The sequence below is a fragment of the Anopheles gambiae genome, chromosome 3 (assembly GCF_943734735.2).
Source record: "Anopheles gambiae chromosome 3, idAnoGambNW_F1_1, whole genome shotgun sequence".
Lineage (NCBI taxonomy): Eukaryota > Metazoa > Arthropoda > Insecta > Diptera > Culicidae > Anopheles > Anopheles gambiae.
In genome coordinates this window covers 88,893,962-88,916,552 of record NC_064602.1, presented here as the reverse complement: position 1 = coordinate 88,916,552, position 22,591 = coordinate 88,893,962, and the positions used below count along the sequence as shown (strand labels likewise).

At 44.4% G+C, this 22,591-nt stretch overlaps 3 protein-coding genes across 3 annotated transcripts in view; all 3 read right to left on the bottom strand.

Moving 5' to 3' along the window:
- Window positions 1–1,132: 1,132 nt before the first annotated feature.
- On the bottom strand, window positions 1,133–7,076 carry LOC4577910 (uncharacterized). The gene has a single exon (XM_001238383.2). The coding sequence runs from the start codon at window positions 6,971–6,973 to the stop codon at window positions 1,211–1,213; it is 5,763 nt and encodes a 1,920-aa protein (XP_001238384.2). The 5' UTR covers window positions 6,974–7,076; the 3' UTR covers window positions 1,133–1,210.
- Window positions 7,077–9,098: 2,022 nt separating this feature from the next.
- Window positions 9,099–10,823, bottom strand: LOC1280939 (uncharacterized). Its single transcript, XM_320813.5, has 4 exons — window positions 10,672–10,823; window positions 10,451–10,600; window positions 10,106–10,378; window positions 9,099–10,042 (listed from the first exon to the last, which is right to left on the bottom strand). The coding sequence occupies exons 1-4, from the start codon at window positions 10,721–10,723 to the stop codon at window positions 9,357–9,359; spliced, it is 1,161 nt and encodes a 386-aa protein (XP_320813.5). The 5' UTR covers window positions 10,724–10,823; the 3' UTR covers window positions 9,099–9,356.
- Window positions 10,824–13,947: 3,124 nt separating this feature from the next.
- Window positions 13,948–22,591, bottom strand: part of LOC1280941 (protein sine oculis) — a 29,105-nt gene continuing 20,461 nt past the window's right edge. The window contains exon 6 of the mRNA XM_061655298.1: window positions 13,948–14,850. Coding sequence (XP_061511282.1) covers window positions 14,184–14,850 — 667 coding nt within the window. The 3' untranslated portion in view covers window positions 13,948–14,183. The remainder of the gene's footprint in view (window positions 14,851–22,591) is intronic.

Below are 22,591 nucleotides of genomic sequence, written 5' to 3'. Positions count from 1 at the left end.
TCTTGAAAAATTCCGGCTGAAACCAAATCATGTCAGCGTCATGAGCTCTACTGTGATGATCAGAGGTGAGACTCAAACAGTTGATGCTACCATCACATGATTGGTAACATTATGTGCAACCAACTCTTGGTCAGTCACTTTGTCGCGATATTTTCGGTCGATGATCATCACGATAGTCATGGGAGATATGCGGTGCGTGCGAGTGGTTCCAAGAAAAAAATGAAATGGTATCTCGTATCGTAGTATCAAAGCAGATAGCGCGATAATTTTGGTGCTTGGGACCACACGCCAAGTATATTCCAAGAATGTCGTGATTATCACCGACAAAAATGTCGTGACTAAGTGAGTGACCAAAAGTTGAGTGCTAAAATAATGTCACCAAACATATGATGGTCGCAACAATTGTTTGAGTCTCACAGCTGATCATCTCACGTGATCTGAGTTAAGCTTCGTTTCAGTCATGTGTGTTGGTGACTGTAACAATGGTATTACAGTGGTATTTGGCAGCACTGTTCACAGCCAGAAAAAAAACGTGATTTTGCTTGCGCCGACATTAAGCTCAGCTTGTCAGTCAGAGTTTCGTGTTGAACACAAGCATTCGCATGTCGTGTTCGGCATGTCATGACGCACTTTCATTGAGCAGTAGCAATGATCATCAAGCTACCAAGGACTCAAGCTGCAATGATCATCAAGCTAACCACTCACGCCTTCGTCAGCCAATCCATTACCCGGCCGCTAATGGCGGACACTTTCACGCTTTCATGGTACATTTCATATAGCTCGTCATTACATCCTCCATTGTGCCTGCACACATACGGAGCATTAGAAGTATTTCAGCAACTTCCTCGCGAAAGTGGCCAAGAGGGTTTCGTCAGATTTGGACAGTTTCCATATCTCAGAGGTTTATGTGAGTACCTGTACTAAACGGGTACTTTATAGTCCCTTTCGTCCGTCGCGACTGGTTCATTAAGGTGAACTGCTTTGTCAGGCTGTAGAATGATCGGTAGGCAGTCAGCGTCTTGCTGACCTTTGACTTGAGTCTGTAAGTTTACCTGTTTCATTAAACTCTCGGTCGAATGTTTCCAAAACATGTTTTCTCTTTATTAAAATTGAATTTTATATACGTCTGCGGTGTCATTTTGAGTAAATTTTTTATTACTAAACTCAGGGAGACTACGGTTTTACACTATCTTGATCACATGAAATGCTTTTAATTGAAATCCTTCTCACGTGAAGGTTCAAGCTTTGCTAGCATGTTCCGCAAATATGTCAGGAAATTCCTATCTTCACTCAGCCCTTTCAAGCTCAGATATAGCTCAACCGGCACTTGCGGTATCTTGGAGGTAGACGCTTTCAGCACAGATTCAATGCGCGGCCGATCGCGCTCTGTTATGTCCTCTAGGCCGTGCTGCAGCTCATACTCGAGTAGCGCCTTCGACAGTTCAAAATCCGCACACCGCAACGACAGAATCACAACGTCATCCGCCGCATCCTCCATTTTGGTCACCTCCCGGGCACCGGCCTCGATGGCATGCTGCAGAAATCGTTTCGCCCAATCGACATACTGTAGATTCACTGCTTCGTACAGTGCCCTCCGATTAGCTGGCAGCGTGAGGTTAGGTTTGTACTGCATGATCAAGTTCAGCATTTCGATGGACCCGGTCTTGGCCGCCCACACCAACAAGGTACCGCCGTCCCTGTCGGTCATGTCCACCGGGGTCCGGTCGTAATCGAGCAGCTGTTTCAACGTCGAGATTGAGTTTACCAACGGCACAACTACCGCCACATGGGCCGGTGTACAGCCGTACGCGTTCCGAACAGTTACGTCGATGTTAAGGTCGAGTAGCTTTGCCACGACGATTTGTTGGCCGCATGATGCGGCCATATGTATGAGTTTGTTGCCATCGGTTCGATCGTCCAACTCCAGCAACGTGTCCCCTTTGGCATTGCGTAGATCTCGCGTGAGACACTCTTCCATTAGGTACAGTGCTGCGTCGGGTAGCATACACAAAGCGCTATGGATGATCGAGTTGCCATGACAGTCAGCCAGCAAAGGATTGGCACCGTGCTGCACGAGCAGCTGAACCGTTTCCAGATCGAAGTGAGCCTCTACAATCTTTCCCAAAACAGTCTTACCCTCAGCTGCTCTGATGTTCAGGGTGTTGGATAAGTCGACAGAAGCATCCGGTGGGAAGACGTCATATACGCAGGCAAGGTCTTCATTTCGCAAGAAATGTATTGCACGTTGTCCTTGATAAAACGTACCGTATACTACGGTTTTCGATCCTCCGAATGCATCGGTGAAGTTTAGCAGGTCCTGCAGATTATCCTCCAGTAAGGTACTATCCCTCAACTCCAATGCAACATCCTTTGGCACATGCGTGACTTTCAGTACAGTCATACTCACGGACACATTGCCAACAACTATCGTAAGCTCATGCCAAATCATCCCTTCTTGGAGTAATCCTTCCATTCTGCTGATCATATCAGCACAGCACGACTCCATACTCCATGTAACATTGTCCGCTTTTTTGTAGTAATGTACGAAGGAACCCTCTTTCTGAAATACAACATCTCCGAGGACTCCAACGCCTTCAATCTGGCGCATACTGCAGGCACGATCTAGAAGTTCCCGTATCACACGTGGATTTTTCGTTTCTGCCGCACAGCACAGTGAAGTTCGGTCCATGTTGCACTCTTCCACGAAACAGATTGTTTTCCACCGGTGAAGCAGGCTTACGTTGAATTCAACATGATCAGAACCATTGGTAAACTGATACCGCGATAGTTGGTGATCAATTTCACCCCAAATTGCCTTCCAAGCAGGTTGTTCGTATTCTTCCAATATTACTTCATGCAGAGTCGCTGAACTGTCGAGCCAGCCAAATCCGTGTGCCCTCAATGCTTGTACCATTCTGCCGGATGCTGTATCGTTGCCCACAGCTACCGCAAGTGGATGGTTTGTGCGCGTACCGTAAATCGATGGATCTAAGGTCCTGATTCGTCGTATCAGTTTAACTTGCCCACTAGCGACCAGTAGCAGCAAAACGTTTGCATCCTCATCCTGGTAGCCTGTAACTAGCACATCAACCGGTGCGTCTGCCTCCAATAGCAACCGTACACAGGGCCACTGGTTGCTAAGAGCGGCTTTGTGGATGGCAGTTGATAGTACGGTTTGATCCGCCAGTGGGTACACTTGTAGCAGATGTTTCAGAATACTGCACCGTCCGAAGGAAGCCGCCGTGAGGTAACATTCACCCAGTATTGTTGCATTGGTTTGTGTTTTACCCAGAATGTGCTTCAACGCTGTTTCATTTCTTGCTTTTATCGCTGCTCGAAGTATTGTACTCATGAACTCATCATTATTTGGTGATTTTATCGTAATATTTTCCAACGTATCATTCCAGTGCAGGATGACCAACCGTTCTAGAGCGTTTAGATACATTTGGTTCGTCCCTTGCATCATTAGCTCGGCAGTTGAGCGTAGTCCTCGAAGAATTGCTTTGTCTACTGTGTGACGATCCACCAGGGTGTTACAAAAATCGGGATATAGTCGAACCATTTCCCGAATACATTCTTCGTTGCCGTAATCTAGGAATTGGTCCAACAGATTTCGTCTTTCGGTGAGTGTCTTTGAAGCTTTAGCGGCTGGCGAAAGGCGCATCATAAGCTTGGGCCACGAGTAGAACAGCCCTTCGAGTGGTTTCGTTTCATCGACGAGCTTAAACGCCGTTTCGAAATCGCGTTGCACTATTGCAGTTTCTAGCGCAAACTCCGGCCGATGATACAACTCGCGAAGGTACGGAAAGTAGCGACCAAGTAGGGGCACAATCGAAGGAGCCCGGTCGCAGAAGCCCTGTATCGTATTGCCTGCCGAAAGCATTGCGGCCGGATAGTGCTCAGCGTTCGGTGTGAAGCAAAAGTAGGCCGTAATTGCTCCCCCAGATCGCATCAGCGCGTGTACCCGCCGCACGTCATTGCACTGGAAGGAGGCTAGGAGTTGCTGCTGCTCCTCAAGCCATCGGTACATATCCGCTAGCGAGGGTAAGTGCAGCTCGATCGGGTCCTGTTGCCGGCTTTCGAACAGACGCACCTCGGTGTGAACAAAGATGTATGCATTCAATATCGTTTTGGCGTTCCCACTGTCTGTCAGCATGTTGTAGGACAGTGAGTCGTGTGCCAGTAGGTTGCGAAAGTTTTTCCCCTGTATCATCGGAATGCGCTGCTTGACGCAGTGAAAGCTGTCGCCAAAGTAACCGACCGCGGTCAGTATTTCACACAACTCCAGCTGTAGATGCTCGAGGGAGGCAAGAGTATCTTCCTTTATTATAATGTTAGCAATCTGCAGCACTTCGACCGTCTGGATGTCGTTCTGCTCGAAAATCGTTTTCAGTTTGTGGCGTCGCTCGTCGTATAGTGTCTGCAGCAGTTCCTGGTCTCGCTGGCGCAGTTGCCGTACGAGCGTTTTATTCCAGGATAGTCGTCGCTGTTTGCAGAACGATTCCAGTACCTTCCACTTGTTGTCCAGGAAGAATATGTTCGCGTAGTACGGAGCTAGCCTTTTATTTAGCTGATCAACGCCCTCCTCGTCTACTTCATCCGCTATGCCAAGCTGTTCAATCAGCTTGCCTGTGTGACCAATATTGTAGTATGCATCGGCATCTCCTATGGCGCATGTAATCATAGCTAGCTTATTGGACATGGTTTCGGTATCGATCCAAGTTAACCGAGTGTCCATCCAGTGGATGCGCGATAAGTTCGAGGTTTTGGCGTTCCATTTGCTGCAAATACTTTCCAGCACCACATTCGGCCGGTACGTGTCAATCTTCCAGTGCAGCAGCCTCCGTATTGTGGGTAAATCGTTGCACGAAAAGCACGTTTTGCGCAGGTTCTCATAATCGAGCTCCCTTTCGGTCGCTAGCATCGCCTGCACCTCCTCAACAATTCCACACTGTACCTCGAACTGTTCCTCTAACTGCGCGAACTCAATCGTATTACCTATTGGATTTTCACGCAACTCCGCTAAAAGCTCTTTCACCAGGGAAAAATATCCCGTAACCTGCTCAAAAGCTATGTGTATCGTAGGAAACAACACATCCTTCTCGCCAGCATAGATCAGTAGCGATCGCAGCGCTTCCAGCGACCCGCACCGTACCAACTGTCCGTAGAAGCTGCGCCGTACTTCTACCATCACTAGGACAAACAGCAGATTTATAACCATCCTTACAGCGACCGTATGATTGGGAAGAAAGCTGTACACTCGCCGTTCCAACTCTGCGTCAATCAGCAATCGCGAGAGGGAAAACTGTCGCGCATAGCTGTTGCGTATGGAAATGACAATGTCCGCGAACCGGTGCGAAATCATGCGGCCCATCGCATCCTCTAACCGATCGTTCGGCATGTTCGGGGTGCTGTTGGTGTTTTTCAACATCTCTCCCAGTATCATGACGGTGCGCTTTAAACTGTCTTGGAACAATTCCACGTTGGCAGGATTTACTCTTGCCACTTGAGCAAAGGCGAGCACGATTTTGTCCAGTGAGTAAAGCTGCCTCAACTGCCCGTAGCACTTGATCATTTTGCGTCTGGTGCGTCGATCCTTCCCTCGCATCAGATGCTCCAAATCGAATGATTCGCTTGCTACGATCCTTGCCGCAACTGTGTCCACTCGGTTCCGTTTCAATTCTGCCATTATAAGATCGGCCACGTTTTTCGGCTGCTTGACACACTTCAACCTAGTCTCAAGTTGTTCAATCAACCATTCTTTCTGCGTTTGCCGAAGTGCTCTCAGCTCGTGTGACTTTGTATCCGCCCATTCTTTATCGTCTTTCCTTATCCTTTTTATCATATCTTTTATGAGCATATCACGATTGCTGTTACCTTTTCCAATTGCTATTGATTTCTCTTCAAACTGTTTAATTACAGTCGGTTTACACGAAATTTTCATTTTGTTCATGATGTCCTCGATCAAATATTCTTTTTTCTTCACTATTAAGCTTTCGCCTTCCTTAACAATCTCGCATAGCTTCTGTTCTGTCTGCTCAAGGAACCGTTTCACCTTCATCAGCTGAAATGCAATCATGCGGATACATTCTATCACTATTCGTTTGTTGACGATAACACGATAAACCGTGAACGTTGCTGGATTTTTTAAAACGTTCCAAAACACGGCCACACAAAATATTGCCTCGCGCAGGGCCAAATAGTCGAGGAACTTTTTGTGCTGCAGAAAGTACAGATGGTTGTGGAGCACGTGCAGTCGCTGCAGCAGCCGATCGTCAACATCCCCGTACGAGCCGGTGTCGTAACTTTTACCAATCACATTCCAACAGTCGCTCACCACGTCAATGTGGTCCTTCCACTCATCAGTAGTCTTGTCGCACCCGCCCGTCCAATCGCCCGACAAACGCCGAAACCCAAAATCGGCCAACTTAAACATCACAAACACTCTTAAATCTGCCGACAGTAGGACCTGCTTAACGCTTAGCTTTGTAAGCGCACCGGTAAGGCATTCGAACAGCCGACGCTCATCGAACTGCTTCAGCTCTAGAAACGCCTGAAACAGCGCTAGCGAGTTGTGCTTCAGCATCCTATAGCAGGCGGTCGTATCGTCGGCTCCTTCGATGACGATCTCGATCATGCGCTCGAGAAAGCCGGCTGCGGTGCCTTGTGTTTGCGCTTGTTGTGCCCCCACCAAGCCAGCCAGCACTGTACGGCCCTTGCTATCAACCGTCTCACTATCGCACAGGCCACTCACGAGTAAACGGCGCACCAATCCGAGCCGACTCATCTCGCCCGTCTGTACGCAGTGCAGCAGTGGCGAAATGCCGTAAACAGACTCGAACAGCAGCACGGTTTCGATGGACGATCGTTCCAGGGTGCGGGCCAACGCCTGCTCATCTTTATTGGCGATCGATTCGAAGATTTCGGCAATGCACAGTAAATCATTGCAATGGTTTGTTTCACTGCCCGACATTGAACGCACGTACACAACACTTGTTGAACGGTCTCTTCTCTACTGACTGTTTGTGATAGAGTTTTTCCGTGCCGGTTAAACTGTTCGGGGAACTACCCTCAAAGTCAAGCTTCTCCACAGAACGCGCACACATACGCTTGCGCTTCTGCGAATGTGCAAAACTCTCTCCCCGTCTCTCAGCAGCACGGTAGAATCAAGGAGAGACTTATTTTTACAGTGCTGGGGATGAATGTGGGTGCGATATGTTAACAAGAAACATATTTTTCCTCTTTCGCGTTTGGTGTATTCATATTGGTTTTGTTGTAAACCACATTCGCTTGGAATTTTCGGTTTCGGTTTGTGGTTTTGTGTATTTTTTTTAAAGCAAAAAAAAAACTTACCTCTGTGCTGGATTATTGGGTTGCAAACTCTGTAATGTTATGAGAAAGCTGAGCAATGTGGGTATTGTAACAAGTGTGGGTATTGTGGAAATCAACTGCAAATCCCCCGCCCCATTTATTGTACATTCCGGTGAAAGAATTCTGTTGGAAACGTCTCAATAACTTTTTTTTCTTTGGCACAACAACCGCTGTCGGTCAAGGCCTGCCTGTACCCACTAGTGAAGTGAGCTTGGCTTTCAGTGACTTATTGTTACCATAGCAGGATAGTCCTACGTATGCTCAACAACATTACATACTTTTTTTATGGTGTACAAAGAAAGCTTATAATTTAAAAAAATAAATAAACAAACTTAAATCACGTTTTTAAGGCTAATTTATTTTGGATTGCAGTGCATTAAAAACGTGTTTTTGATTTTTGTATTATTTTTTTAATTTTTAGTATACTTTTTCTAATTTCGGTTGATAATTACAGCCATCCTACTGCACGTAGACATTGTACCATCGAGTAACATTAATGATTTCCTGAACATGGTTACATGGATCATTTAAAGTACATTGCGCCAAATCCAACGTGACCGCGCGGCTACATGAGGTGAAATATACAGCGAAATGAACTATTTGACAGGCGAAATATCTGACGGATAAAGCATCACAGTAACCAGCTGATGTGCAATGTAAACAAATAACGTGCACAAAATTGTAACTCGACCCATTGAATGACTTCAATATGGAGTATTTCGTCCATTTTGAGTCAACAGCTCATTATTTCTTCCAATTAGGGAATGTTCTGCTTAAGAATATATTATTTTTAAGTGAGATTTGAAAGCGGATGTTGTGTCTCCCCCAACCCTTTACCTTTACCTGTTATATATTTCACCTGTCAAATAGTTCATTTCGCTGTATATTTCACCTCATGTAGCCGCGCGGTGAAGAGAGAAAGATGAACAGGAATAGAGAAAGAAGATAGTACCATAGTAAGGAATAAAAACAGAGGAGAGCGCAAACTAGAGCGTAAGGTGCATTGGAGAGAGTTGGTGAGAATAATTATCATCCCCTATAGGGAATGGCCACAACACACGAGCATTATTCAAAGCAACACCAAAAAAAAGCGATTTCAGTAAAAAAAAACGAGTAAAAATAGAAAGATATTTATCTTTCTTATTATATTTAACTACTTTTGACCGAACTCTGCTTAATCTCATAAAGTCAGTAGTCAAAAGTGCGGATTAAAAAAACGTGTTAAATGTACAACAAAAAACACGAGCATATTTGGAAAACAAGCCATAACTGGTTAGGTGGTAAACTATTTTTATTTATTTAAATTAACTTGATTAAGGCTTGAACCGTATTTTTGTGTGTAAACTAGTTGAACAAAAAAATAATATTTAAGCCTTTGGTGTTGTTCACAAACATTTTTACTGCCAGATAAATAATCAAATGTTTAACAAATTAAAAAAAAAAACCTTGCAAAAGTAATATTATTGTTACTTCTATCACTGTAGCTTTAAAGCAGCAACCGCGCGCTTTGCTTGTAATGCGTGCACCCACCAACAGATGGCGCTGTGTTTTGAAAAGAGAACAGTACTCTCGTTTCTATCGAAGCGCAATCGATGGCGTCCGAAGCCCGGTAACAAATTTAATCATTAGCAAGTAAATTGACATTTTCGACGCTATTGACTATGTTGAGCATCATTATTTGATCTGTTTGCACAAGTAAAATTAAATTAAACTAAGCCACAGCCAACTAAGTAAACAATCATCTTTAAAACCAAGGTTAAGAAGCAAAGCCTCGAACCTACGGGCAATGTTGAAGGACTCGCTGCTAAAACGGCCTAAGCTAGCGAGCTTATCCCTACATTTATAGATGGATTAAGCAAGCTAGAGAGCTTATCATCCATCCTTTGCTGCTATTCATTTTTACGGTCAATTTTCCAAACCCCAATCAATCAACAAAACCCAGTGCGGTGGAATTGCTCTTTAATTGCACTCATTTACAACACGCTTTAAAAACGCAACACATTGGCCGCGTCCGCTTCGGCCGGAATGCTGGGAATGGCACGGCGCAGATCCGCCACCGTGCAGCAGTAGGTGAAGCCACGCGCAAAGTTACCATAGTTCGCATTGCCCCATCCATACTGGCCGCACACGTCCTGGCACAGCATCTCACCGGCCGGCATGCTCGTGCGGAACGGATCGTTATTGTTGACCAGCGCGATCGCCGCATTCGTGCGTGGCGATTTGATAATCTTCCAGTACCACTTGGGCGTTTGAATGCCTCCCGCCTCCAGCGTGATGGGAACCTGCTGGCCATTGACGTGCGGCAGGGTCAGAATATCGTGCGCTCCGTTGAAGATCAGCACGTCCTCGTTCAGTCGGCCGGCAATGTTGCGGGCGGCGTTCTCAACGACCAGCCAGTTGCCGGCATTCGTAGCCTGCCACTGTGGAGCGACGTTGACGTAGAAGTAGGTTGCCCACTGCCACGGCCGGAAGATACCGTCCGCATCGGGCGACAGATGGCCACGAGACAGGTACGAGCTGGAGGTGATGAACCGATCGGCCTGAGCCTGCGATCCTAGCAGCTGAGCAAAGCGGATCGCCTGCTGAGCGGTGGTGTACGAGGTGGCCGGCTGGACATGCGGAGCAGTACCGGCAGTCTTGAACGAGGGACGATAAGACTCGCTGATGCTATCTGTAAAGAGCGCGGACTTATTGAATTGGACATTCTTTTAGAAACTAATCTAGTGATACCTACGGCTAATAGCCGCTCCAGGGATGATATGGCGAGTGTAAATCACGGAGGCCGTCTGCATGTTGTAGCATGACTGAATGTACGTCACAAAGCCCACGCCGGGTACATCGAAGCCAAGGTTCAGCAGAGTGCCTCCGCTGCCACAGCTCTGGCCCGTAGTTTGATGCGATCCCGTCGAACGGGCAGTGCAGGACACATCGGCAATGTTCACATTCGATCCAGCCAGGTTGAACGTCGTTCCAGAGACGCACTGAATGTTGGCAGTAACCGTTCCAGCTGATGTGATAGAATTGAACAATTAGAACGGCATTATCACCCCCCCGGCTATCGCTTCACGTTCATACTTACTATTCTGGATTGTGTTGCCCGGGCAGGCGATCAGTGTCGTCTCGCCGGCATTCCACTGTAGCGATGGTCCGTTCGGTGCCCACAGCTGATTGTTGCGCAGGAACAATGGTTCCCGCGCGTTCAGCTGCGTCCGGATGTTGACAGTACACTCTGAGGAAGGTTGTTAAGTGTTAATGTATTTGCTTCACATTGACTGCTTGGGAGCAATCCGCAATACTCACGTCCATGGGCTAATGCGACCACGGCAGCGATGATCGTTAGGTATGCAAACATCTTCGTCCTGTAGCAGGTCCGCTGCTGCGTAGCCGTGCAGTCTCCAAACGTCTACTGGTGCGCTTTATCAAACGCCAGGGGTCTTAATAGCCGGCTACCATGTCCAAAAACGATCATTATCAAAACGGGTTGTTCGCAAAAGAAAGAAACAAGCGGGAAGCTCATTATCAGGTGTTTCCCCCTGTGCGGAAGGGCGCCATCTACACGCCGCTATCTGACGTACCTGGTGTGTGGGTAATATCGCACCGTAATTGAACTGATAAGTTATTGTCGATTGCATTTTAATGTTTCCTTTTTTTTTTTTGAGCTCACTAGACTGTTCACCTGGTTTGCGATTGTTGCGTGTTGTCTGAGCCACTACTAGCTGATAGTACTATAAAGAGCGACTAGCTACTAGCTACTGGCAGAAGGTTTTTTTATGAATGGAATTGATATTATAATGTCATTCAACTTGGGATTGTTGTTTTGGAGCAAAACTAGCTACCTGAATTAAGTTAATTAGATTTTGTTAAAATAAAGTACAACATTGAAAGAGTCCTAACTCATTAACTCTTTATGGCTTGATAACGACCGGTTTGACCGGTGGATTGTAGGGATTAAGATAAGCAAAGCATGGCCAAATACGTTATAAAAAGAAAAAAATGACGAATCGAACAGGCAACAATCACTATCGTCACATTCAAAAATCACGAGAACATATGGGATTAGATAGTCAAAATCAGGCGGCGGAATTGTGTGCAAAGCATGTGTCTTGGATTAACACGTTTTGCTGGTGGTAGGCGTTAGACCGAACGTTACACGTGAGTGAGTGCTCCCATCGGTCCAATTTGGACTTTGATATGCGGTACTCTGATTAGAAAAAAGTCCACAGTTACAGGAGGAAGGGATTAATTAGGTCATCAAGATTGTACACCGGAACAGTCGTTCAAACCGGGAATCATCTTCGTAGTACAGTTAGTTAGTCGTATGATTTAGCAATTCTCTTAATGAGTTCAAATCTCGAATGAATCGAAACATGCAAAAGCATTGCTGATCTTCCTAACAAGTGTAATTCAATATGTTGTTGAATGTCAAGCCCATTAGTAGCTTCGAGAGCATAGTATGCTCAGCATACGCCACACTTAGGATCTAACTGAGCAGCTTTCCTCATACATTTCCTTCAAATATTACATCTCTCCAAACAATCCGTTCTTACAGGGTTTCCCACGATTTATTGGTTGGTTCCCACGATTTATTGGTGCGTTCCCACGATTTTTTGGTCATTTCCCATAATTTTTTGGTAGCAACCCACGATTTATTGGTCGGTTCCCAAATATTATTGGTCGGTTCCCAAATATTATTGGTCGTTTCCCAAATATTATTGGTCGGTATTATATTATATTATATTTGGGAACCGACCAATAATATTTGGGAAACGACCAATAATATTTGGGAACCGACCAATAATATTTGGGAACCGACCAATAAATCGTGGGTTGCTACCAAAAAATTATGGGAAATGACCAAAAAATCGTGGGAACGCACCAATAAATCGTGGGAACCAACCAATAAATCGTGGGAAACCCTGTATCATGCGTCCTTATATGGGAAATACATATCCTGTTGGCAAGTTCCTCCCTTCTAGTTGCATATCCTACCTTTTCCCACGCTGCAACGCTCCCGTTACCATGGAGACGTTACGCAGCAGCAACGCATTTAGGCCTACCACAAAACAAACCCATTATTGTGCTTCCAATTAAAATCGATCATCATCATATCGGAGTCGGCCCTCCGACAAACCACACAACCATTGATTCAATCCTATTATACCGCTTCATTAAAAGGCGTTACATCGAATGGATTGAAACCCTGGCACTCCTCTCCCTTGCCACTGTCTCCCGTGCCACGTGCCGCACGTGGAAAGGTGTGCAAAATCGGATGGATGCGCGGACGACCTGCGTTGGCGAAGTAATTATCATGCCAACCCGTCACGTGCCACGAGAAAGGTACACTCACTTGTGTATGAAAAAGATACATTTTCCAATGGCTGCGATGAAACTAGCAAAATGCCAAACGATTCCGATTGGATGCTGCTGCGTACCTTTGCATTCACGTCGGTGCAGCATTTTCCCACGACACCAAAGCAACAAACGGGCGCTACTAATGAGAGAGGGTATCATGTCGCTTTGTATGTTTGGGATTGTGTCTTTTTGTTCGTTTATCCTCGCCCGAGATCCCTCTGACACGCGGATAACGGTGCAGCGTACGCCGTTTTGTTGCGTAATGCCACTGTTTCGTTTGCGCCTACCGGGTGTGTTACCCGTAGCAACATCGTTTGCCCTCACGGTTTGGTAGTGTCGTTACCAGCGAATGGCAGAAGTATTGTTCAGCTACTGTTTGGAATTATACTCTTAATCCGTGTGAAATCTTTTGCTCGAAATAATTGATCAAAGTTGTAAAAGCTGCGTGCTTTGTTTAATGAAGAATGTATTTTTTATGTAATTACATAAAAAGTATTAAAGCCACCACAATGTTCATAACAGGTCTGTATAATTAACATCAATTTTATCCGCCTAAAGGTATGCAAAGGAAGTGCGAAATAAGTGTTTTAATACCTTTTTGGGAAAATGAAAGCAAATCTGTCTTGTTCTTTCACCGAATCTCTCAGCAGAGTGAGCGAATGCAACCGAACAATGAACCAAACTTATATTTTATCGACCGAAGACAAAGAAATGGAGACTTTAATTTAAAATTGCATTTTCTTTTACCTTTAATGCACGCAATTCTGCTTGATTTTCAAGCCAATGACCAATATGACACTCGCTGATATGACTTTACTGGTAATAGAAATTGTAATGATTGCGACGAATAACGATTAACCTAAGCATAATTCCTACACCGTTATCAGTTTTCTTCTGAATTCTAACGAAATTTAATTCAAACGGTCTACTATATACCTTTAGGCGCTCTGCAAGATAAATCAAAAGTTGTCGTTTCTGTGTTGATGTAGTGAAAAAAGCTACACAATACGATGGAATCGATTTTAAAGGACTTTTCAGGCGATCCCAAACATGGCATGAATGTATCAATTAATGTCAGACGAAGTCTATGAAGCATGCCCACCTGTAAAACATGCAATAATCCAACGCAGTGCATACTTTTAGGCGAAACAAGCATGCTTCTAAGAGAAATCTTCTCATTTCTTTCATTTCCAACCCAAGCAAAATAAACTCAATGCCAGCGCGTACAGTTTGTCTAGTATATGCATTCATTTCCATTTAAATATACTATTCTTAGCGAGAAGAAAATAATAAAAAAAATATTTTGATTACACACAGAAGAGTCAAGACGCATACGCCGGGCGAAAGTTTGAGATTTGAGTAGTTTGTGTTAATTTCACTAGTTAAAGTTCGCGTGCGCGTGCGTTTTGTTTTTTTTTTCTCTCTCTCCTCGAAACCTCGAGGCAGGACCTTGCTTAAAATCATAAGTGCTGATAGTCCCCAATATCGTACAGTGGCATCGAGCCCATCACGTTGTGAAAGTGCGAATAGGCGGCCGCAACCGACAACGATCCGATCGAGGTCGATTTGCTGCCCACGCCGGGCCCAATGTTCATCAGGTTGCCATTTCGCGTACCGAGCGGTTGCGGCTGATGATGGTGATGATGGTGGTGGTGCTGCTGCTGTTGCTGCTGCTGCTGGTGCTGCTGCTGGTGCTGCTGTGCCTGTTGATGGTTGTGGTGCGTATGCGCTTGTCCTTGCTGTTGCTGCTGCTGCTGCTGCTGTTGTCCTTGTCCACCGGCTGTGTGCGCATGTGCTGCCGTACCTTGATGGTGGGTGTGGTGCGCGTGGCCACCGACGTGCTGATGATGATGCTCCAAGGACCCCGTGGAACCAAGCCCAACGCCACCGCCCGCTCCGGGACCAACGGTTGTACCGCCACCCAGTACGCCGGCCGTAACTCCTCCGGACGCGGCGGACGTAAGGGTGCCACCGCTCGTGCCGAGATGCATTCCACCGCCGGTGGTGGCGTGCAGAACGCCACCCGGGCCTCCCACACCATTGCCCGACGCCATCGATGCCAAACTGGGACCCTCCATGTCCGAGTCGCTCGATGAGTCAAGGTGCTGTTTATCCGATTCACCAGTACTAAAATGGAGGGAGAGAGAGAGAGAGAGAGCAAGAAACAAACGATTAGAAAATGAAGCAATCAAACTAGGAAAAATTAAATTAATCCATCAAAGCGGGCGTAGCAACCGGCTTCACATTAACACCCAATACATCTACATTCCAACGAAACGTAATTGATCGGTCTCCATCGAGTGATGCTTTCACCTCGGCGCGGATCAATCCATTTCAATCAACAAGTTGTGCTGCTCACCGTTAGGAAATTGATGCAAATATTTAGAAAGCAAATCTGTTCGTTCTAATCCATTTTGTTTCATACTTAAAATACGTATCCGGAATGGATGGGAATTCGTTGAAAAAAGATAAAAATTGAAAATTAAATATTTTTTCGTGTTTCGTCACGATCGATCGTTTCTTAAAATGGACACCTATCGAGGTGATAAATAATTTCCTATTAATCGAATGCAAATATAACCTTTCCATTCGCCTCTTTCGAAGCCCACCAACCATCCACAGCATAGAATTAATTATTCTGGCTGAGGAAAAGGGTAGAACATAGAACAACGGTATAAAACATTTTTCCAAACGTACAGCCACGATCGTGAGGTGGCGTGAACCCGTCTAAAAGAAATAAAATAAATAGTTTATGCCGTCGGCAAACGACTGCTCACGCACGCAGGAGCACGCACAGAGTGGGATCCGTATGGTTCGTTCTCGCCCTGAACGCGCACAAGGCACTTAACCGTAATTAATTGGTCGATCTAAACACTGGCAATTTAAAGTTCACGCTTCCCGAATTAATTAGCTACATTCCGGCCGACGGCGGCTGCCTGTGCCTGTGGCTCTGTGCGTTTTGTTTTGTTAGTTTGCTTGGCGGAAAAAAGACAATTCTGTGGACATGTGGACAAATACCCGTCCCCGTACTTCTTGGTGCCCGCTGGCATGCCACGCTGATAAATAGAAGGAGAAGGTAAAACAATAAAATAACACTACACAAAAACACAAATGCATGTGAGAGAGAGAGAGAGAGGTTGATGCAAAATATGTCAAACAAACGACCCCGCAGTGGGAAAGGACAACAAATGGGCGCGTGTCCCTGTGATATGCATCAAACAATGCACATTCACAGTAGAATGTGCCTGCAAGCGAGTGATAAATACGTGGAAATGCACTTGCGTCGCTGGCTTGCTGCTAGAAATGCGTTTGAGGAAAATTTGAAAATTTGAGGAAAGGATTAATGTGTGCGGTTTGATCTGTAATTACATGAGATTTAAAAAAGGTTAATGAGTATAAAACGTAGTTCAAAAAGCAGAAAACTTAAATGAGGTTTTAAGTGATAGAAATGATGAAAGCAACACAATGTTCAAGAAAAAATCAAAATGGTTTAAACGAATGTAGACAAAAACAGATATGCTACTGAATTGAAAAAAGTAGATTGTAAATTAATTAAATCGAAATGCGTTTTTAAGGAAGACTTAATCCTTAGCGAAATGCTGTTTTATTTTGAATTTTGCTCGAGTCTAAATACAATATACATTTCGTAATTTCAGCGAAATAAAATCAACAAAGTACCTCAGAGAAATGATCATACGATCTAAATAAATATTTAGTACATATTTATTGTGTTCCTTAAAAAAACTCAGATCATTTTTATTAAAATCATTTCAACGTGAGCAAAACTGCAGAGCTGTTAGATGAATGAGTAGAAGGAAACAGTAAACCGTTAGTAAACAAACAAACTTGAATAAACAGAGGCATAAAATAGGCACTATTGCAAAGCTGGATGTTTAACACGCCAATATTGCAACACACTCATTGCAATAAATAATTACTAAAGAGGCACTAAAGCAAATCTGAATGTTTGACATGCTAGTATTGCAACACTCTCCGCCAGAAAAGTGGAATTACAGTGAATTCTATCTAATCTGAGATCTCTCCTATTAGAAAAACCCCTCTTATTGGAACATTGTTTACGTTCCCTTCATTTTCAGTAAATTTTTGCCCCTCTAATTCGGAAAACCTCTAAAATCTGTATCTCCTTTATTTGTGTATGGTGTTGCCATGGTTATTCAATGATTTATTCTCCAATCTGAAATCGTGTTCGCTATTTCCTATAGCAACAGTTAAGACAGCAGAATTATTTATTGATAGACTTATGTATTGATTAATTAACTAATAAATTTTTTTATTTATTTATTTTTGTACTAATATATTTTCTTTTTTATATTTATTCATTTATTTATTTATTTATTTAAATTAATTTTAAAGCCATGAAGGTACAAATGTTAAAATAAATTAACCTCTAATTAGACAGTCTCATCGGCTCTGAAATAAGAAAGAGTTTACTGTTTACATTGCTCAATAGAAACAGAGACACATTTAGCATCACTCCTTCGCACAGGATTTTCCACAACTTTTTTAATGTTTCCTAATTTTTTGACATCATCTTATCTTTTTAGAAAACAACTAATTCTAAAAATTTTGGGAAACAATCTATTACATTGAGGAAACAATTAAAAATACGTCAAAAATCTGTGGGAAAACATTGTAAACTATAAAAATTCAAAAATAGTTGTCAACTCAAGCATATTCAAAACAAATTTCCATGCAAGCGTTAGAAATTACAAAATTAAAAACACATTGTGGCTCCAGCAATGATGCAGACGCAAATGTGGCCTGAAATGCTGCCGTCGGTAAAACTGTTCTTGCCCTTATCCCTTTAATCCTTACACACCACGCGATCAGGAAACACCGATCCACTTCAATGCTTAATTTCCCAGTAATCTTATCAAATGTCTCGATCTTGCTTCACAAATTTGCAGATCTTTTACACCGTGACAAATGGTTTGACCAATAAAGATAGCTTCCGCACACTTCCCGACTTCCCTACTGGAACTACGGTGCCTACGGTGTGACCTTGCCTCATCCATTTTAATAAAAAATGAGAGCTGATATGCTAATAAAAGATAAGTGCTACAACAGAAAACTCGCTCGCACTATCGCACACACTGAAATAAAACTGTGCCATTTTATCTCCGTTTCACTCACAGCAGCATCTATCCATCTCTATCTCTCCACTCTTTTGCACTCATAAATAACTCCAGAAACTTCGTATCTCGTCAATGCCGTCATAATGTCATTGTTGATTATCATCCTTCAACCGGCCCCGTACCATCCCTCAGCGCCATTTGCCGCACCCAACAAGAATTTCCCTCCAAACCAACACACACACACGCACAAACGACCACTCACTCATACGTTGTTTCCGTTTTCGATACGCTCGTTTTTTCCTCTTTTTCCCATTCCGTTTTTTTCTCTTCGTTTTTGCAACTAAAAATATCTGAAGCGCGCAGCATCATCACCGTCATCATCATCATCATCATCGTCATCCTCATCGTCACCATTGCCATCGTGTTTCGTTGCCAACGAGCAAACATAGTAGGCAACAGCACATGGGGACGGCAGGACGGTAGAAGAGACGCTGGCCCGTTGAGGACATAACCGCGCAGCAAACAGGGTAGAGCGGAACATGGGAAAGGACGGCGAGAAAGGCGCGGTTACCGCGATGTCATCCGATACGCCATTAATTTCCGTGAATGCATCGACTGTACCCGCCCAGGGGGTTTTATACTGCGGGACCGGGCACCGAGCGTTACCTCTAGCGATCGGTGACGCTCCGTAGTAACGCTTCGTTCTCACATTTGCCAGTGTGTGTGTGTGTGCGAGCGAGTGGGAGGACACAGAGTCGCGCAACACAAACGCATGAGCAAGAGCAGTGGAAAAGAGAGCGAAACGAAAAAGAAGCAAGAAGGAAAAAAAACAATGAAACCACAATCAACCCCTCGCTTCCATCCCCCGCTGGTGCCGCTCCCACCCACGGTCTCGTGGTGATGGTGGTCCGAAAGGAAAAGCCCATCAACCCCGAAACTCGGGACCATCCATCTTGCCCGCCGCCGGGTTTGCTGCCCGTCGTCGCCCTCCTCCCTCCCCTTTGCGAGGATCAAGTTTCTCGCTTTGGTTCTTGTGCCTTTGTTTAGATACGAATGAGCGTACGCAGTGGTTCAAGGGGTAGGATGGAGGATCAGGAGAGCAGGGAGTTTGCCCTTTTTCTTCCCCAACACACACACAAACACACACACACACCGACAGGGAGACACAAAAACACCTCCTCTCAACCGCTTCTTCTCCACAGTCAGCCCATCAGAATGCCTTCCAGCTCCAAAAAATGGCAAGATTTGTGCACGCACACCAATGGGGCAGCACGTTATCGACGGTTGAAGGACGGTTCAACGTTACCTTTATCCGTTTGGCGCTCGCATGTTTGTCGTCGCCTGCCTGGACCACCTTTGTGGGAATCCCTTTCGCAACTGACGGTTCAGCCAAAGAGGGAGAATTTAAGAGGGAGCTGTGGTTCGATCGAGAGCAATAATCGAAGGTGGCCATTTTCTTTATGTGGAGGGCTTTAAGGGATGTGCTCCATATTGGAAGGGAGGTGTCTAAAAGGAGGAATAACAGGCTTTTCAGCACATTTCTTTTTAAAAAGTAGTTGCTTTACTGTTTTCAATTACTATTGATGTGTCTTGAGCTGATGTTTTACATTTAATAGTGACTCGTACTTCTCTTTTAAGATCTTTGGAACAAAAAAGCGCAATCCCAACGATCAAGCAACGATTCGCAATTTAATTAAAAATATAGTATACCATTTCACATCAAAAGATTGAAGTTTTCCCCATCCAAGTTGTGCGAAGCTGCATAAACTCCTTCGCCGCCAGCTTCCACAACAATAACTAAGCACCAGGTTTCACCTTACAAAACAAACCCAACCACCCAGGTGGTGGAAAAACTCCCCATCATTGTGCCTCCAAGGTTCAAATCCTTCTCGAGACATTTTGCCGCCCACCGAGCAAGAGCACCGAACTGCACCAAACTGCGTGTTCTTGTGTGTTGTGCCCGAGAACTTTCTCGGAATCCTTTTCCGATAACAAGCATGCACGAACCCTCCACCCAGCGTAGAAAGGTTTGTGCACAGAAGTTTGTGCTGCGCTTTATGCTGTTTATGCTTTCGTTGCGCGTCCGCAAACAGTGCAGCGTGCGCAAACCGCTGCAAGCAGTGCGTCGGTGGTGGCGCATCACACGTCCATGGCTCCTTCGTTCGTTTTGTTATGGTTTTACCACGCTCTATACACAGGGCGAGGAATGCAAAACACACGCGTGTGACGCGATGCAACCAGCTGCATATTGAGGGTGTTGGTTTTATTTGCAAAAAACGGGGAATTTAATCATTGTCCAAACAATCGTCCAACAATTACACTAAAGCACAGCAGCAGCAAATTAATCTCCTCCGATTTAACATAAAAAAACGCTTTTAAAACAGCTGATCCATATGGTGTATTGCTTCACAGTGTGCCTCTGTTTATGGACACTTTCATCGTACAAACATAAACACAGAGTGGGGTTTTGGACCTTTGACGCATTACGTGGCAAGTGCATCTATCGTTAAACAGTTTGTTTATATGGGAAATTATCACATCACAGTAAGGGTCGGTAGCAATTTGATGTTGTTTATAAATCAATTTTCATTGCTTTTTGTTACGCTTTGAAGTGTGAAAAGGATGTTTTTATTTTCAATACACATTTGCGGAGGGTTTAACAAAATCATGCCACAATGGTGCGGCATACATGTGTTAATGTTAAAGATTTTAATTTCAATCTGTCACGATCATAATTGGTGCCGTGACCAGGAGGTGAAATGAATCGTGATGGAATTTTAATAGTTTATATAACATTCTTATAAGTTTTTTTCGTTTAGTAGATTCTTTAGAAAGAAACTCTTTAATGTGAATTCATATGGCTGAACTTCTTATAACCACTAAAAGCTATAATTATCTTTTTTTAAGCCGCTTGAATCAATTGTTCAAGAACAATTTCAAATCGCTCGACTTTTATTTATTGCCTTGGATGTTTCACCACGCATCACACGGCAGGGTTATTGATTCAAAAAAAGTGTTTTCCTTACAAAGTGTTGAACGCATACACGTTTCACTCACAAACCCTGACACAGTTCCCGCACACGTCGCCTTAAATCGTATCAATTTAAATCAACCCATTGCATTCATCAATCGGCCACCGTCATAAAAGAAAGTAGCGCATAACCATAGGAAGAAGAAGAAAAAATCATATGTTGCCATACGATCCGAGCCAGGGAGGGGCCACATTCGACTAACGACAACTAGACCGGCACCGACCGTTCGCAGCATAGTTGCCGGAAGCCCTTCGGCACTTCGTCGGGAAGCTTTTCATGCACGCGGGGGCAAAGCAAGCAAAGTGCGCATGCGAGCTGGAAGGAAAACTGGGCCCATCCCGACTGACTTTAATTGAACCGAAACGAACCGAAAAGGTACTTCTGCTTTGGCTGGAAAAGGCCAACCATGCCGACAAACAAAAGACACAAGCCAGCACCGAAAGGAGGACCGAGCTTCCGTGCGGGCGGTAGAAAGTGGGAAAATTGTGCCCCCCCCCCCCCCCCCCCTCCTCGCTCCGGGCGGGCATCATCCTCACCCGCACACAGCGCATATTGTGAGGAAAAATCCATATTGTGGCTGAAATTTGATATTTTTATTTACATTTTATTTATCTCCCTGCTACCGTGCTGCCCCTCGTCCCGGTCCCGGTCCCGGGACGCTCCTAGGACGCTCTTGCAAACGGTATCGGTGGGTTTCCTTCGTGTGTGTGTATGTTTAACGATGGCCCTGCGTTGTTTGAACGATAGAAAGGGACCATTACGGGGCTTCTTTAGTTTCAGCAGTGTCTCCGTGTGCCGAGGGCACACGGGTGTTCCGAGACGGCTCAGGACTGCTCAAGAGGCGGTGGAAGTGGCAGTTCCTGGAGAATTGTCAGTGTTCCTGCCCCGGGACCGGTATGTAGTTACGGTCGGTGAGCAGACGGAATGGTTTCAAGCAATGAGCTTGAATACAATGCATCGCCCAGTGGCTGCAGTGAGTGCACTTTCCAATGCATCGAAATATTGGTGAAATTTTAGGATTTTTTTTAAAGAGTTTATACTCTACAATGGAGAATGTAATGCTAAACAATGGGGAATGTAATAGGAAATTGCCGTAATCTGTACATCATACTCAGAATAAACCTTGAATCCGTGTCTGTTACATAGTACATAGTACATATACTACATTAAACATTAAACATTAAACCATAGAAAAATTGTAAAAAAGAAGGTTAAGAACATCCATTAACGATTTAGCTAAGAAAAACAAAACAATAATGCATATAAATTCGTGTATGCTACCATTTGGCGTAACTTTCTACACGGACATGCCGGCCTTTACAGAGAGACTTATTCAGTACCACGTAGCAGAAAATTTAGTCCTTGGCTACAGTAGGGACGTTCCATATTAGGCATGAATCCTTCACAGTCATGTTATTGAGTTTCACGAGTTCACGACTCTACTACGGAACCGCTTCTTGTATATTGTTTAATTGTTTATTATTCGTTCAATGGATAACAATGGATCCGTGTGAATGTTCTTAAGTCTAATATTAGTTTATGATAAGTAGAAAGATCATCTTAATAATTCGTTTCTAAGGCTGTTTTTAAAGGATTGCACTGAGGTTCCAAAATCACACAAATGACGAACTTCATTAAACACCCTACAAACAATACAATGCTTGAATCGTACAATGGTTTTTCAATGCTGACACACAAGTAATCTATTTTATATACGAATTTTAATAGAATGTTTCATAG

What these genes read in the sequence shown, in the direction of transcription:
- LOC1280939 (XM_320813.5), bottom strand. Translation starts at nt 10,723, where the DNA reads ATGTTTGCATACCTAACGATCATCGCTGCCGTGGTCGCATTAGCCCAT. An exon ending in GGGCAACACAATCCAGAATA is followed by an intron (nt 10,379 to 10,450) that starts GTAAGTATGAAC and finishes CTATCACATCAG; the next exon opens with CTGGAACGGTTACTGCCAAC. An exon ending in CCCTGGAGCGGCTATTAGCC is followed by an intron (nt 10,043 to 10,105) that starts GTAGGTATCACT and finishes CGCTCTTTACAG; the next exon opens with ATAGCATCAGCGAGTCTTAT.
- LOC4577910 (XM_001238383.2), bottom strand. Translation starts at nt 6,973, where the DNA reads ATGTCGGGCAGTGAAACAAACCATTGCAATGATTTACTGTGCATTGCC.